This window comes from Scyliorhinus torazame, chromosome 5, assembly GCF_047496885.1.
Source record: "Scyliorhinus torazame isolate Kashiwa2021f chromosome 5, sScyTor2.1, whole genome shotgun sequence".
Taxonomy (NCBI): domain Eukaryota; kingdom Metazoa; phylum Chordata; class Chondrichthyes; order Carcharhiniformes; family Scyliorhinidae; genus Scyliorhinus; species Scyliorhinus torazame.
In genome coordinates this window covers 558,704-576,289 of record NC_092711.1, presented here as the reverse complement: position 1 = coordinate 576,289, position 17,586 = coordinate 558,704, and the positions used below count along the sequence as shown (strand labels likewise).

General features: G+C 51.6%; 1 protein-coding gene across 3 annotated transcripts in view; it reads left to right on the top strand.

Moving 5' to 3' along the window:
* The window catches only part of LOC140418131 (copine-6-like), a 581,759-nt gene that overhangs the window by 204,813 nt on the left and 359,360 nt on the right, over positions 1 to 17,586 (top strand). For 2 of the 3 annotated variants that reach the window (XM_072501543.1, XM_072501544.1), the window contains exon 2: positions 3,442 to 3,602. The exons of the other annotated variant lie outside the window; for it this stretch is intronic. In XM_072501543.1, coding sequence (XP_072357644.1) covers positions 3,442 to 3,602 — 161 coding nt within the window. The remainder of the gene's footprint in view (positions 1 to 3,441; positions 3,603 to 17,586) is intronic. 3 annotated transcript variants of the gene reach the window in all.

Below are 17,586 nucleotides of genomic sequence, written 5' to 3'. Positions count from 1 at the left end.
CTATCAGAGGGTCAGTACTGAGGGTGTGCCGCACTGTCAGAGGGTCAGTACTGAGGGAGTGCCGCACTGTCAGTGGGTTGGGACTGAGGGAGTGCCGCACTGTCAGAGGGTCAGTTCTGAGGGAGTGCCGCACTGTCAGAGGGTCAGTACTGGGGGAGCGCCGCACTGTCAGAGGGTCAGTGCTGAGGGAGTGACGCACTGTCAGAGGGTCAGTACTGAGGGAGTGCCGCACTGTCAGAGGGTCAGTACTGAGGGAGTGCTGCACTGTCAGAGGGTCAGTACTGAGGGAGTGCCGCACTGTCAGAGGGTCAGTACTGAGGGAGTGCCACACTGTCAGAGGGTCAGTGCTGAGGGAGTGCCGCACTGTCAGAGGGTCAGTACTGAGGGAGTGCCGCACTGTCAGAGGGTCAGTACTGAGGGAGTGCCGCACTATGAGAGGGTCAGTACTGAGGGAGTGCCGCACTGTCAGAGGGTCAGAACTGAGGGAGTGACGCACAGTCAGAGGGTCAGTCCTGAGGGAGTGCTGCACTGTCAGAGGCTCAGTACTGAGGGAGTGCCGCACTGTCAGAGTGTCAGTACTGAGGGAGTGCCGCACTGTCAGAGGGTCAGTACTGAGGGAGTGCCGCACTGTCAGAGGGTCAGTACTGAGGGAGCGCCGCACTGTCAGAGGGTCAGTACTGAGGGAGTGCCGCACTGTCAGAGGGTCAGTACTGAGGGAGTGCCGCACTGTCAGAGGGTCAGTACTGAGGGAGTGCCGCACTGTCAGAGGGTCAGTACTGAGGGAGTGCCGCACTGTCAGAGGGTCAGTACTGAGGGAGTGCCGCACTGTCAGAGGGTCAGTACTGAGGGAGTGCCGCACTGTCAGAGGGTCAGTACTGAAGGAATGCCGCACTGTCAGAGGGTCAGTACTGAGGGAGTGCCGCACTGTCAGAAAGTCAGTACTGAGGGAGTGCTGCACTGTCAGCGGTCAGTACTGAGGGAGTGCCGCACTGTCAGAGGGTCAGTACTGAGGGAGTGCCGCACTGTCAGAGGGTCAGTACTGAGGGAGTGCCGCACTGTCAGAGGGTCAGTACCGAGGGAGTGCCGCACTGTCAGAGGGTCAGTACTGAGGGAGTGCTGCACTGTCAGAGAGTCAGTACTGAGGGAGTGCGGCACTGTCAGAGGGTCAGTACTGAGGGTGCGCTGCACTGTCAGAGGGTCAGTACTGAGGGAGTGCCGCACTGTCAGAGGGTTAGTACTGAGGGAGTGCCGCACTGTCAGAGGGTCAGTACTGAGGGAGTGCCGCACTGTCAGAGGGTTAGTACTGAGGGAGTGCTGCACTGTCAGAGGGTCAGTACTGAGGGAGCACCGCACTGTTAGAGGGTCAGTACTGAGGGAGTGCTGCACTGTCAGAGGGTCAGTACTGAGGTAGTGCCGCACTGTCAGAGGGTCAGTACTGTGGGAGTGCTGCACTGTCAGAGGGTCAGGACTGAGGTAGTGTCACACTGTCAGAGGGTCAGTACTGAGGGAGTGCCGCACTGTCAGAGGGTCAGTACTGAGGGAGCACCGCACTGTCAGAGAGTCAGTACTGAGGGAGTGCTGCACTGTCAGTGGGTCAGTACTGAGGGAGTGCCGCACTGTCAGAGGGTCAGTACTGAGGGAGTGCCGCAGTGTCAGAGGTTCAGTACTGAGGGAGTGCCGCACTGTCAGAGGGTCAGTACTGAGGGAGTGCCGAACTGTCAGAGGGTCAGTACTGAGGGAGTGCTGCACTGTCAGTGGGTCAGTTCTGAGGGAGCGCCGCACTGTCAGAGGGTCAGTACTGAGGGAGTGCCGCAGTGTCAGAGGGTCAGTGCTGAGGGAGTGCCGCACTGTCGTAGTGTCTGTGCTCCCGGAGTGCTGCACTGTCCGAAGGTCAGTACTGAGGGAGCACCGCACTGTCAGAGGGTCAGTACTGAAGGAGTGCCGCACTGTCAGAGGGTCAGTACTGAGGGAGTGCCGCACTGTGAGAGAGTCAGCACTGAGGGAGTGTCGCACTGTCAGAGGGTCAGTGCTGAGGGAGCGCCGCACTGTCAGAGGGTCAGTACTAAGGGAGGGCCGCACTGTCAGAGGGTCAGTACTAAGGGAGTGCCGCACTGTCAGAGGGTCAGTACTGAGGGAGTGCCGCACTGTCAGAGGGTCAGTACTGAGGGAGTGCCGCACTGTCAGAGGGTCAGTACTGAGGGAGTGCTGCACTGTCAGAGGGTCAGTACTAAGGGAGTGCCGCACTGTCAGAGGGTCAGTACTGAGGGAGTGCCGCACTGTCAGAGGGTCAGTACTGATGGAGTGCCGCACTGTCAGAGGGTCAGTATTGATGGAGCACTGCACTGTCAGAGGGTCTGTACTGAGGGAGTTCTGCACTGTCAGAGGGTCAGTGCAGAGGGAGTGCTGCACTGTCGGAGGTTCAGTACTGAAGGAGTGCCGCACTGTCAGAGGGTCAGTACTGAGGGAGTGCTGCACTGTCAGAGGGTCAGTACTGAGGGAGTGCCGCACTGTCAGAGGGTCAGTACTGAGGGAGTGCCGCACTGTCAGAGGGTCAGTACTGAGGGAGTGCCGCACTGTCAGAGGGTCAGTACTGAGGGAGTGCCTCACTGTCGGAGGGTCAGTACTGAGGGAGCGCCGCACTGTCAGAGGGTCAGTACTGAGGGAGTGCCGCACTGTCGGAGGGTCAGTACTGAGGGAGTGCCGCACTGTCAGAGGGACAGTACTGAGGGAGTGCCGCACTTTCAGAGGGTCAGTACTGAGGGAGTGCTGCACTGTCAAAGGGTCAGTACTGAGGGAGTGCCGCACTGTCAGAGGGTCAGTACTGAGGGAGTGCCGCACTGTCAGAGGGTCAGTACTGAGGGAGCGCCGCACTGTCAGAGGGTCAGTACTGAGGGAGTGCCGCACTGTCAGAGGGTTCAGTACTGACGGAGTGCCGCACTGTCAGAGGATCAGTACTGAGGGAGTGCTGCACTGTCAGAGTGTCCGTACTGAGGGAGTGCCACACTGTCAGAGGGTCAGTACTGAGGGAGTGCTGCACTGTCAGAGTGTCAGTACTGAGGGAGCGCCGCACTGTCAGAGGGTCAGTACTGAGGGAGTGCCGCACTGTCAGAGGGTCAGTACTGAGGGAGTGCCGCACTGTCAGAGGGTCAGTACTGAGGGAGTGCTGCACTGTCAGAGTTTCAGTACTGAGGGAGTGCCGCACTGTCAGAGGGTCAGTACTGAGGGAGTGCCGCACTGTCAGAGAGTCAGTACTGAGGGAGTGCCGCACTGTCAGAGGGTCAGTACTGAGGGAGTGTCACACTGTCAGAGGGTCAGATCTTGCTTTGTTTCATCTCGGGTCTATGTGGGGTTTGAGTGAGGGACGCCTCGTCCCTCTGTCCGAGGGGGTCCTTCCCTCCGCTCGCTCCGAGTTGATTATCTCCTTGCTCTTTCCATGCACAGGGACCGAGATGAGCTGCAATTCGAGGACCATCCCTGTAGCCCTGGGGGCTTCCCGAGTGGAATTGCGTCTCTCCTGTCGCAACCTGTTAGATCGAGAAACTCTCAGCAAACCCAACCCCTGTAGTGTTGTCAAGATTCTCAGTGAGGGTGAATGGCTGGAGGTAAGAGCTCACACTCGCACTATCTCCCTCACACTCACCGTTCCGACAACCCGGGTGTACATGCGATCATCTCCAGTCCAACAGGCCCCAGGGTCCCAACATAGAACAGTGCAGCACAGAACAGGCCCTTCGGCCCTCGATCTTGTGCCGAGAATTGTCCCAAACCAAGATCAAGCTATCCCGCTCCCTGTCATTCTGGTGTGCTCCATGGGCCTAGCCAATAACCGCTTGAAAGTTCCCAAAGTGTCCGACTCCACTATCACAGCAGGCAGTCCATTCCGCGCCCTAACCACTCTCTGAGTAAAGAACCTACCTCGGACATCCCTCCTATATCTCCCACCCCGAACCTTATAGTTATGCCCCCTTGTAACAGCTACATCCACCCGAGGAAATAGTCTCTGAACGTCCACTCTATCTACCCCCCTCATTATCTTTTACACCTCTATTAAGTCGCCTCTCATCCTCCTCCGCTCCAAAGAGAAAAGCCCTAGCTCCCTCAACCTTTCCTCATAAGACCTACCCTCCAATCCAGGCAGCATCCTGGTAAATCTCCTTTGCACCCTTTCCAATACTTCCACATCCGTCCTATAATGAGGTGACCAGAACTGCACACAATACTCCAAATGTGGTCTCACCAGGGTCCTGTACAGTTGCAGCATAACCCCGCGGCTCTTAAACTCAAGCCCCCTGTTAATAAACGCTAACACACTATAGGCCTTCTTCACGGCTCGATCCACTTGGGTGGCAACCTTCAGAGATCTGTGGACATGAACCCCAAGATCTCTCTGTTCCTCCACATTCCTCAGGACCCTGCCGTTGACCCTGTAATCCGCATTCAAATTCTTTCTACCAAAATGCATCACCTCGCACTTATCAGGGTTAATAGGTCGGGTCTGCTCATCTAATTATTCTCTCCCTCAGCGTCCAGCCCTCTGCCCACCAGTACGCGAGACAGCCACACAGCGGGGGAAGGAAAGGATCGAAATAACGGGGATTAAGCTGGCAATGAGAGATGAGGATCTCTGCCGAGGTTGTGGTCTTTGTAGTCGACCATCTTCCCGGGACACAAAATGTTGTAATCCCCCGGTTGAATCGGGTGTTCTAGTTGGTGCCTTCAATTCGAATCTGCAGGCTGGAGAAGTTCCTCTGGGGAGTCACTTTCACTTGTCGTACCACCACCAGATTGGCTCTCATTCTCACTGTGGCAATATTAGAATTCTCTGCCTGAGAATTTAAAAGAGGTTTTACCATCCACTCCTCCTCTCAAACACTGGTCTGATCTTTGGGCAGGTTACCTGGCTAAAGGGGAACGAGAAAAGGAAGGGGCTTTTTCTTCCAGACCTTCAGCGATCCCCAGGAGAGAGCTACCAACACTGCCTCCCTCTGCCTTTCAAACAGAGGTTAGGCTTTCAAAGGCCTGGCTACCCCCTTCCCCCCACCCCCCCTCTCTCTTGGGCTCAAAACGAACTGAACCACAATGGAGTTTTCCTTCATCTTCCAGAAGCTTCTGAGTCCCTCGGCCAAACAGGGCTAAATCGCTGGCTTTGAAAGCAGGCCAAGGCAGGCCAGCAGCACGGTTCAATTCCCGTACCAGCCTCCCCGAACAGGCGCCAGAATGTGGCGACTAGGGGCTTTTCACAGTAACTTCATTGAAGCCTACTTGTGACAATAAGCGATTTTCATTTCATAGATTATCATAGAATTTACAGTGCAGAAGGAGGCCATTCAGCCCATCGAGTCTGCACCGGCTCTTGGAAAGAGCAACCTACCCAAGGTCCACACCTCCACCCTATCCCCATAACCCAGTAACCCCACCCAACACTAAGGGCAATTTTGGACACTAAGGGCAATTTATCATGGCCAATCCACCTAACCTGCACATCTTTGGACTGTGGGAGGAAACCGGAGCACCCGGAGGAAACCCACGCACACACGGGGAGGACGTGCAGACTCCGCACAGACAGTGACCCAAGCCGGAATCGAACCTGGGACCCTGGAGCTGTGAAGCAACAGTGCTAACCACTATGCTACCGTGCTGCTCATTTCATCACAATCGAGAACTGAACAAGAGTTCAGAAGAGTTGCTTGGCTGCTAGCCAAGTCCATGAGCTGACATGCCAAATGGACCACTGCACTGGGGGGGGTCCTCGGCCCAAATAACACGCGTACCGGGGGTGTTTAAACCAATGTCTGCAGAGTTGACAAGGTCCCTCATGGTAGACTAGTACAAAAGGTGAAGTCTCACGGGATCAGGGGTGAGCTGGCAAGGTGGATACAGAACTGGCTAGGTCATAGAAGGCAGAGAGTAGCAATGGAAGGATGCTTTTCTAATTGGAGGGCTGTGACTTGTGGTGTTCCACAGGGATCAGTGCTGGGACCTTTGCTCTTTGTAGTATATATAAATGATTTGGAGGAAAATGTAACTGGTCTGATTAGTAAGTTTGCAGACGACACAAAGGTTGGTGGAATTGCGGATAGCGATGAGGACTCTCAGAGGATACAGCAGGATTTAGATTGGAGACTTGGGCGGAGAGATGGCAGATGGAGTTTAATCCGGACAAATGTGAGGTAATGCATTTTGGAAGGTCTAATGCAGGTAGGGAATATACAGTGAATGGTAGAACCCTCAAGAGTATTGAAAGTCAAAGAGATCTAGGAGTACAGGTCCACAGGTCATTGAAAGGGGCAACACAGGTGGAGAAGGTAGTCAAGAAGGCATACGGCATGCTTGCCTTCATTGGCCGGGGCATTGAGTATAAGAATTGGCAAGTCATGTTGCAGCTGTATAGAACCATAGTTAGGCCACACTTGGAGTATAGTGTTCAATTCTGGTCGCCACACTACCAGAAGGATGTGGAGGCTTTAGAGAGGGTGCAGAAGAGATTTACCAGAATGTTGCCTGGTATGGAGGGCATTAGCTATGAGGAGCGGTTGAATAAACTCGGTTTGTTCTCACTGGAACGAAGGAGGTTGAGGGGAGACCTGATAGAGGTCCACAAAATTATGAGGGGCATAGACAGAGTGGATAGTCAGAGGCTTTTCCCCGGGGTAGAGGGGTCAATTACTAGGGGGCATAGGTTTAAGGTGAGAGGGGCAAGGTTTAGAGTAGATGTACGAGGAAAGTTTTTTACGCAGATGGTAGTGGGTGCCTGGAACTCGCTGCCGGAGGAGGTGGTGGAAGCAGGGACGATAGTGACATTTAAGGGGCATCTTGACAAATACATGAATAGGATGGGAATAGAGGGATACGGACCCAGGAAGTGTAGAAGATTGTAGTTTAGTCGGGCAGCATGGTCGGCACGGGCTTGGAGGGCCGAAGGGCCTGTTCCTGTGCTGTACTTTTCTTTGTTCTTTGTTCTTTAGTTGTGGAATCCGGAGCGACAGAATATACAGCGGATTTACACAGGACAGTCAGATTTAACTCGGAAAATCTGAGGTGCCACACTACACACACTCTCTCTCTCTCACACACACACACACTCACATTCTCTATCTCTCATACACTAACCCTCACACACTCTCTCTCACACATACACATACTCTCTCGACCAGACTCACAATGTTACAATCCCTCTCACACTCACACACTCACACTCTCTCACAGTCGCACTCTCCCTCACACTAACCTTCACACACTGTGTCTCCACACTTACACACACTCTCCCATTCATACACACACTCTCTCTCCCAGACTCACACTGACACAATCCCCCTCTCACATTCTCTCTCTCTCACACACGTGCACACACACACACTCTTTCACACATTCTCTCACACACTCACAGTCACACTCTCTCTCACACACTCTCTATCACACACTCACTCTCACACACTCTCTCTCACACACACACACTCTCGCACACACACTCACTCTCAAACTCTCTCTCACACACTCTCTCTCACACACACTCTCACACACACTCTCTCCCTCACACACACTCTCCAAAACACGCTCCCTCACACACACTCCCTCACACACTCTCTCGCACACATTCTCTCATACATACTCTCTCACACACTCTGTCCCTCACACACACTCCCTCACACACACACTCTCTTACATTCACTCTCTTTCACACACGTTCTCTCTCGCACACACACTCTCTCACACACACTCACACGCACACACACTCTCACACACTCTCTCACATACTCTCTCTCACACACTCTCTCACACACTCACACACACTCTCTCACACACTCTCACACGCACTCTCTCACAGACACTTTCTCACACACTCTCTCACACGCACTCTCTCACATACTCTCTCTCACACACTCTCTCTCACACACTCACACACACTCTCTCACACACACTCTCTCTCACACACTCTCACACGCACTCTCTCACAGACACTTTCTCACACACACTCTCTCACACACTATCTCCCTCACACACTCTCGCAAATACCCTCTCAGACACACTCTCACACACTCTCTCACACACTCTCACACACACTCTCTCTCACACACATACTTTCTCACACACACTCTCTCTCACACACTATCTCTCTCTCAAACTCTCTCTCACACACACTCTCTCACACACTCTCTCTCACACTCTCTCACACACTCTCTCACACACACTCTCTCACACACTCTCACACACACACTCTCACACACACTCTCTCACACACTCTCTCACACACACTCTCTCACAAACACTCTCTCACACACACCCTCTCACACACACACTCTCACACACACTCCCTCACACTCTCTCTCACACACACACTCACACAGACTCTCACACACAACCTCTCTCACACATACTCTCACACACACACTCTCTCTCACACTCTCTCTCACACACTGTCTCCCTCACACTCTCACACACACTCTCTCTCACACTCTCACACACACACTCTCTCTCACACACACTCTCTCACACACTCTCTCACACACACCCTCTCACACACACACTCTCACACACACTCTCTCACATACCCTCTCTCACACACTCTCTCACACACACTCTCACACACACTCTCACACACAACCTCTCTCACACACACTTTCACACACACACTCTCTCTCACACTCTCTCACACACTCTCTCCCTCACACACTCTCACACACACTCTCTCTCACACACTCTCTCACACACACTCTCGCACACACACTCTCGCACACACACTCTCGCACACACTTTCTCACACACTCTCTCACACACTCTCTCACACACTGTCACACACACTCTATCTCACACACACTCCCTCACACACACTCTCACACATATGCACTCTCTCACATACACAGTCTCTCTCACACACACTCTCACACACACCCTCTCACACACATTTTCACACACACACTCTCTCACACACTCTCTCACACACTCTCACACACACTTTCTCACTCTCACTCTCTCACACTCTCTCACACACTCTCACACACACTCTCTCTCACACACTCTCTCACACACTCTCGCACACACTCTCTCACACACTCGCACACACTCTCTCTCTTACACACTCTCTCACACACTCTCGCACACACTCTCTCTCACACACTCTCACACACTCTCTCACAGACACTTTCTCACACACACTCTCTCACACACTTTCTCACACACTCTCTCACACACTCTCTCACACACACTCCCTCACACACTCCATCACATACAAACACACTCTCACTTACACAGTCTCTCTCACACACACTCTCACACACTCGCTCATACACTCTCACTCTCACAAACACTTTCTCTCTGACACACACTCTCTCACACACTTTCTCACACACACTTTCTCACACACACTCTCTCACCCACTGTCTCACATACACTCTCACACACTCACCCAAACATGCTCCCTCACACTCACTCCCTTACACACACACTCTCTCGCACACTCTTTCTCACACACACACTCGCTCTCACACTCTCTCTCACACGCTCTCTCACACACACTCTCTGACACACTCTCTCGCACACACTCTCTCGTACACACACTCTCTCACACACACTCTCTCGCACACACTCTCTCACACACACACTCTCTCACACACTCTCAAAATCTCTCTCACACCATCTCACACATACACTCTCTCTCAAACTCTCTCTCACACACAAACACTCACGCACACCCTCTCTCACACACACTCTCACACACACACACTTTCTCACTCACACACTCTCTCTCATACACTCTCTCTCACACACTCTCTCTCTCACACACTCTCTCTCACACACTCGCTCTCTCACACTCTCTCTCAAACTCTCACACAATCTCACACATACACTCTCTCTCAAACCCTCTCTCTCACACACACACTCACGCACACCCTCTCTCACACACACTATCACACACACTCTCTCTCACTCACCCACACTCTCTCACACACTCTCTCACACACTCTCTCACGCACACTCTCACACACTCTCTCTCACACACTCTCTCTCAAACTCTCTCACACACAATCTCACACATACACTCTCTCTCTCACACACTCTCTTCCACACACTCGCTCTCTCACACTCTCTCTCTCACACTCTCTCTCACACACTCTCTCACACACTCTCTCACGCACACTCTCACACACTCTCTCTCACACACTCTCTCTCAAACTCTCACACACAATCTCACACATACACTATCTCTCTCACACACTCTCTCACACACTCTCTCACACACTCTCTTCCACACACTCGCTCTCTCTCACACACTCTCTCACACACTCTCACACACACTCTTTCTCACACACTCTCTCTCAAACCCTCTCACACACAACCTCACAAATACACTCTCTCTCTCACACACACTCTCATACACTCTCTCACACACTCTCTTCCACACACTCTCTCTCTCACACTCTCTCACACACTCTCTCACACACACTCTCTCACAAACACTCTCTCACACACACCCTCTCACACACACACTCTCACACACACACTCTCTCTCACACACACTCTCTCACACTCTCTCTCACACACACTCTCACACACACTCCCACACACAACCTCTCTCGCACACTCTCACACACACACTCTCTCTCACACTCTCTCTCACACACTCTCTCCCTCACACACTCTCACACACACTCTCTCTCACACACTCTCTCACACACACTCTCTTGCACACATACTCTGTGACACACTTTCTCGCACACACACTCTCGCACACACACTCTTGCACAAACTTTCTCACACACTCTCTCACACACTCTCTCACACACTGTCACACACACTCTCTCTCACACACACTCTCTCACACTCTCTCGCACACACACGCTCACACACACTCTCACACACAACCTCTCTCACACACACTCTCACACACACTCTCTCACACTCTCTCTCACACACTCTCTCCCTCACACACTCTCTCACACACTCTCCCACACACACTCCCTCACACACTCTCTCACACACTCTCCCACACACACTATCTCACACACTCTCACACATACACTCCCTCACACACACTATCTCTCACACACATTCACCCACACGCATCACTCACACACTCCCTCACACAATCTCACACATACACTCTCTCTCTCACACACTCTCTCACACTCTCTCTCACACACTCTCTTCCACACACTCGCTCTCTCTCACACACTCTCTCACACACTCTCACACACAATCTCCCTCACACACTCTCACACACACTCTCTCTCACACACTCTCTCACACACACTCTCTTGCACACATACTCTGTGACACACTGTCTCGCACACACACTCTCGCACACACACTCTTGCACACCCTTTCTCACACACTCTCTCACACACTCTCTCACACACTGTCATGCACACTCTCTCTCACACACACTCTCTCACACTCTCTCGCACACACACGCTCACACACACTCGCACACACAACCTCTCTCACACACACTCTCACACACACTCTCTCACACTCTCTCTCACACACTCTCTCCCTCACACACTCTCTCACGCACTCTCCCACACACACTCCCTCACACACTCTCTCACACACTCTCCCACACACACTCCCTCACACACTCTCTCACACACATTCACCCACACACATCTCTCACACAATTTCTCGCACACACACTCTCTCACACACCCTCTTGCACACACACTCTCTCACACACTTTCTCACAAACTCTCTCACAAACTCTCTCACACACTCACACACTCTCTCACACACACTTTCTCACACACACTCTCTCTCTCACACTCTCTCACACACTCTCACACACTCTCTCTCACACACTCTCACTCACTCTCACAACACTCTCTCTCTGACACACACTCTCTCACACACTTTCTCACACACACTTTCTCACACACACCCTCTCACACACAGTCTCACACACTGTCTCACACACACTCTCAAACACTCTCTCACACAAACACTCACCCAAACATGCTCCCTCACACTCACTCCCTTACACACACGCTCTCTCACACACACTTTCTCACACGCACACTCTCTCGCACACTCTCACACTCTCTCATACACACACTCTCACACACACTCTCTCACACACTCTCTCTCACACACTCACACTCTCTCTCACACACTCTCTCACACACTCTCTCTCACACACTCACACTCTCTCTCACACACTCTCTCACACACTCTCTCTCACACTCTCTCTCACACACACTCTCACACACTCTCTCACACACTCTCTCACACACTCTCTCTCAAATTCTCTCACACATACACTCTCTATCAAACTCTCTATCTCACACACACACTCACGCACACGCTCTCTCACACACAATCTCACACTTACTCTCTCACTCACACACTCTCTCTCATACACTCTCTCTCACACACTCTCTCACACACTCTCTCTCACACACTCTCTCACACACTCTCTCACGCACTCTCTCTCACACACACACTCTCTCACACACTCTCTCACACACACTCTCACACATTCACTCTCTCACACACACACTGTCTCTCACACATTCATCCACACGCATCACTCACACACTCCCTCATACAGACACTCTCTCACACACAAACTCTCTCTCACACACTCTCTCACACACGCTCTCACATACACTCTCTCGCACACACACTCTCTCTCACACACTCTCACATCACACACACACTGTCTCTCACACATTCATCCACACGCATCACTCACACACTCCCTCATACAGACACTCTCTCACACACAAACTCTCTCTCACACACTCTCTCACACACGCTCTCACATACACTCTCTCGCACACACACTCTCTCTCACACACTCTCACACACTCACTCTCACACACACACTCTCGCACACACTTCCTCACACACACACTCTCGTACTCACTCTCTCACACACACTCTCTCTCACACACTTGCTCTCTCACACACACTCTCTCACACACTCTCTCACACACACTCTCTCTCAAACACTCTCTCTCAATCTCTCTCACACACAATCTCACATATATACTCTCTCTCTCACACACTCTCATACACTCTCACACACTCTCTTCCACACACACTCTCTCTCTCACACACTCTCACACACTCCCTCTCACACGCACTCTCTCACGCACTCTCTCTCACACACACTCTCTCTCACACACTCCCTCACACACACTCTCTCTCACACACACTCTCTCTCACACACACTCTCTCACACACACTCTTGCACATACACTCTCTCACACACTTTCTCACACACTCTCTCACACACACTCCCTCACCACTCCCACACACACTCTCTCACACACAAACACTCTCTCACATACACAGTCTCTCTCACACACACTTTCTCACACACACTCACACACTCTCACACACAATTTCTCACACAAACTCTCTCACACACACTCTCTCTCACACTCTCTCACACACACTCTCTCACACACACACACACTCTAACTCACTCTCACAAACACTTTCTCTGTGACACACACTCTCTCACACACTTTCTCACACACTCTCTCACACACTCTCTCACACACTCCCTCTCTCACACTCTCTCACACACAGTCTCTCACACACACTCTCTCTCATACACTCTCAAACTCTCTCACACACAATCTCACATATATTCTCTGTCTCTCACACACTCTCTCATACACTCTCTCACACACTCTCTTCCACACACTCTCTCTCTCACACACTCTCTCTCACTCACTCCCTCTCACACGCACTCTCACACGCACTCTCTCTCACACACTCCCCCTCACACGCACTCTCTCTCACACACACACTCTCACACACACTCTCTCTCACACACACTCTCTCTCACACACACTCTCTCACACACACTCTCTCACACATACACTCTCACACACACACTACCTCTCACACACCGTCACCCACACACATCTCTCACACAATTTCTCGCACACACAGCCTCTCTCACACACACTCTTTCACACACACTCTCTCACACACTTTCTCACACACTCTCTCACACACTCTCTCACACACACTCCCTCACACACTCCCTCAAACACTCTCTCACACACAAACACTCTCTCACATACACAGTCTCTCTCACACACTCTCTCACACACAAACCCTTTCACACACTCTCTCACACAATTTCTCGCACACACAGCCTCTCTCACACACACTCTTGCACACACACTCTCTCACACACTTTCTCACACACTCTCTCACACACTCTCTCTCACACACTCTCTCTCTCACGCACTCTCTCACACACTCTCTCTCACGCACTCTCTCTCACGCACTCTCTCTCACACTCTCTCACACACACTCTCTCACACACTCTCACACACTCTCTCTCACACTCTCTCACTCACTCTCACAAACACTCTCTCTCTGAAACACTCTCTCCCACACACACTTTCTCACACACACTTTCGCACTCACACTCTCTCACACAATCTCACACATACACTCTCTCTCCAACTCTCTCTCTCACACACACACTCACGCACACCCTCTCTCACACACACACTCTCTCTCATTCACACACGCTCCCTCACACTCACTCCCTTACACACACGCTCTCTCGCACGCACTTTCTCACACACACACTCTTTCTCACACTCTCTCACACACACTCTCTCACACACTCTCGCACACACTCTCTCATACACACACTCTCTCACACACTCTCTCACACACTCTCTCTCACACACTCTCTCACACACACTCTCACACACTGTGTCACACACACACTCTCTCACACACTCTCTCTCAAAATGTCTCGCACACAATCTCACACATACACTCTCTCTCAAACTCTCTCCCACACACACTCACGCACACCCTCTCTCACACACTCTCACACACACTCTCTCTCACTCACACACTCTCTCTCATACACTCTCTCTCACACACTCTCTCTCTCACACACTCACTCTCACACACACTCTCTCACACACTCTCTCACACACACTCTCTCACACATACACTCTCTCACACACACACTGTCTCTCACACATTCACCCACACGCATCACTCACACACTCCCTCACACAGACAGTCTCTCACACACACACTCTCTCTCACACACTCTCTCACACACACACTCTCTCACATACACTCTCTCGCACACACACTCTCTCACACACACTCTCACACACACACTCTCGCACACACTTCCTCACACACACACTCTCGTACAAACTCTCTCACACACACTCTCTCTCACACACTTGCTCTCTCACACACACTCTCTCACACACTCTCTCACACACACTCTCTCTCAAACACTCTCTCTCAATCTCTCTCACACACAATCTCACATATATACTCTCTCTCTCACACACTCTCATACACTCTCACACACTCTCTTCCACACACACTCTCTCTCTCACACACTCTCTCTCACACATTCCCTCTCACACGCACTCTCTCACGCACTCTCTCTCACACACACTCTCTCTCACACACTCCCTCACACACACTCTCTCTCACACACACTCTCTCTCACACACACTCTCTCACACACACTCTTGCACATACACTCTCTCACACACTTTCTCACACACTCTTTCACACACTCTCTCTCACACACACTTTCTCACACACACTCACACACTCTCTCACACACAATTTCTCACACAAACTCTCTCACACACACTCTCTCTCACACTCTCTCACACACACTCTCTCACACACACTCACACACTCTAACTCACTCTCACAAACACTTTCTCTGTGACCCACACTCTCTCACACACTTTCTCACACACTCTCTCACACACTCTCTCACACACTCTCTCTCACACTCTCTCACACACAGTCTCTCACACACACTCTCTCTCATACACTCTCAAACTCTCTCACACACAATCTCACATATATTCTCTCTCTCTCACACACTCTCTCATACACTCTCTCACACACTCTCTTCCACTCACTCTCTCTCTCACACACTCTCTCTCACACACTCCCTCTCACACGCACTCTCACACGCACTCTCTCTCACACACTCCCCCTCACACGCACTCTCTCTCACACACACACTCTCACACACACTCTCTCTCACACACACTCTCTCTCACACACACTCTCTCACACATACACTCTCACACACACACTACCTCTCACATACCGTCACCCACACACATCTCTCACATAATTTCTCGCACACACAGCCTCTCTCAAACACACTCTTTCACACACACTCTCTCACACACTTTCTCACACACTCTCTCACACACTCTCTCACACACACTCCCTCACACACTCCCTCAAACACTCTCTCACACACAAACACTCTCTCACATACACAGTCTCTCTCACACACTCTCTCACACACAAACCCTTTCACACACACTCTCACACAATTTCTCGCACACACAGCCTCTCTCACACACACTCTTGCACACACACTCTCTCACACACTTTCTCACACACTCTCTCACACACTCTCTCTCACACACTCTCTCTCTCACGCACTCTCTCACACACTCTCCCTCACGCACTCTCTCTCACGCACTCTCTCACACACTCTCTCTCACACACACTCTCTCTCACACACACTCTCTCTCTCACACACTCTCTCTCTCACACACTCTCTCTCACACACTCTCTCACGCACTCTCTCACACACACACTCTCTCACACACGCTCTCTCACGCACTCTCTCACACACACACACTCTCTCACACACACTCTCTCACACACTCTCTCACACACACACTCTCTCACACACACTCTCTCACACACACTTTCTCACACACACACTCGCTCTCACACTCTCACACTCTCTCTCTCACACACTCTCTCTCACACACTCTCTGACACACACTCTCTCATACATACACTCTCTCACACACACTCACACACTCTCTCTCACACACTCACACTCTCTCTCACACACTCTCTCACACACTCTCTCTCACACACTCTCTCACACTCTCTTGCACACATACTCTGTGACACACATTCTCGCACACACACTCTCGCACACACACTCTCGCACACACTTTCTCACACACTTTCTCACACACACTCTCACACACTGTCACACACACTGTCTCTCACACACACTCTCACACACGCTCTCCACAAACACTCTCACACACACACTCTCTCTCACACTCTCTCTCACACACTCTCTCCCTCACCCACTCTCACACACACTCTCTCTCACACACTCTCTCCCTCACACACTCTCACACACTACCTCTCTCACACACACTCTCACACACACACTCTCTCTCACGCTCTCTCTCACACACTTTCTCACACACACACTCTCACACACACTCTCTCTCACACACTCTCTTGCACACATACTCTCTGACACATATTCTCGCACACACTCTCGCACACACACTCCCACACACACTTTCTCACACACTCTCTCACACACTCTCTCACACACTGTCACACACACTCTCTCTCACACACACTCCCTCACACACACTCTCACACATATGCAGTCTCTCTCACACACTCTCTCTCTCACACTCTCTCACACACACTCTCTCACACACTCTCACACACTCTCTCTCACACTCTCTCACTCACTCTCACAAATACTCTCTCTCTGAAACACTCTCTCCCACACACACTTTCTCACACACACTTTCGCACTCACACTCTCTCACACAA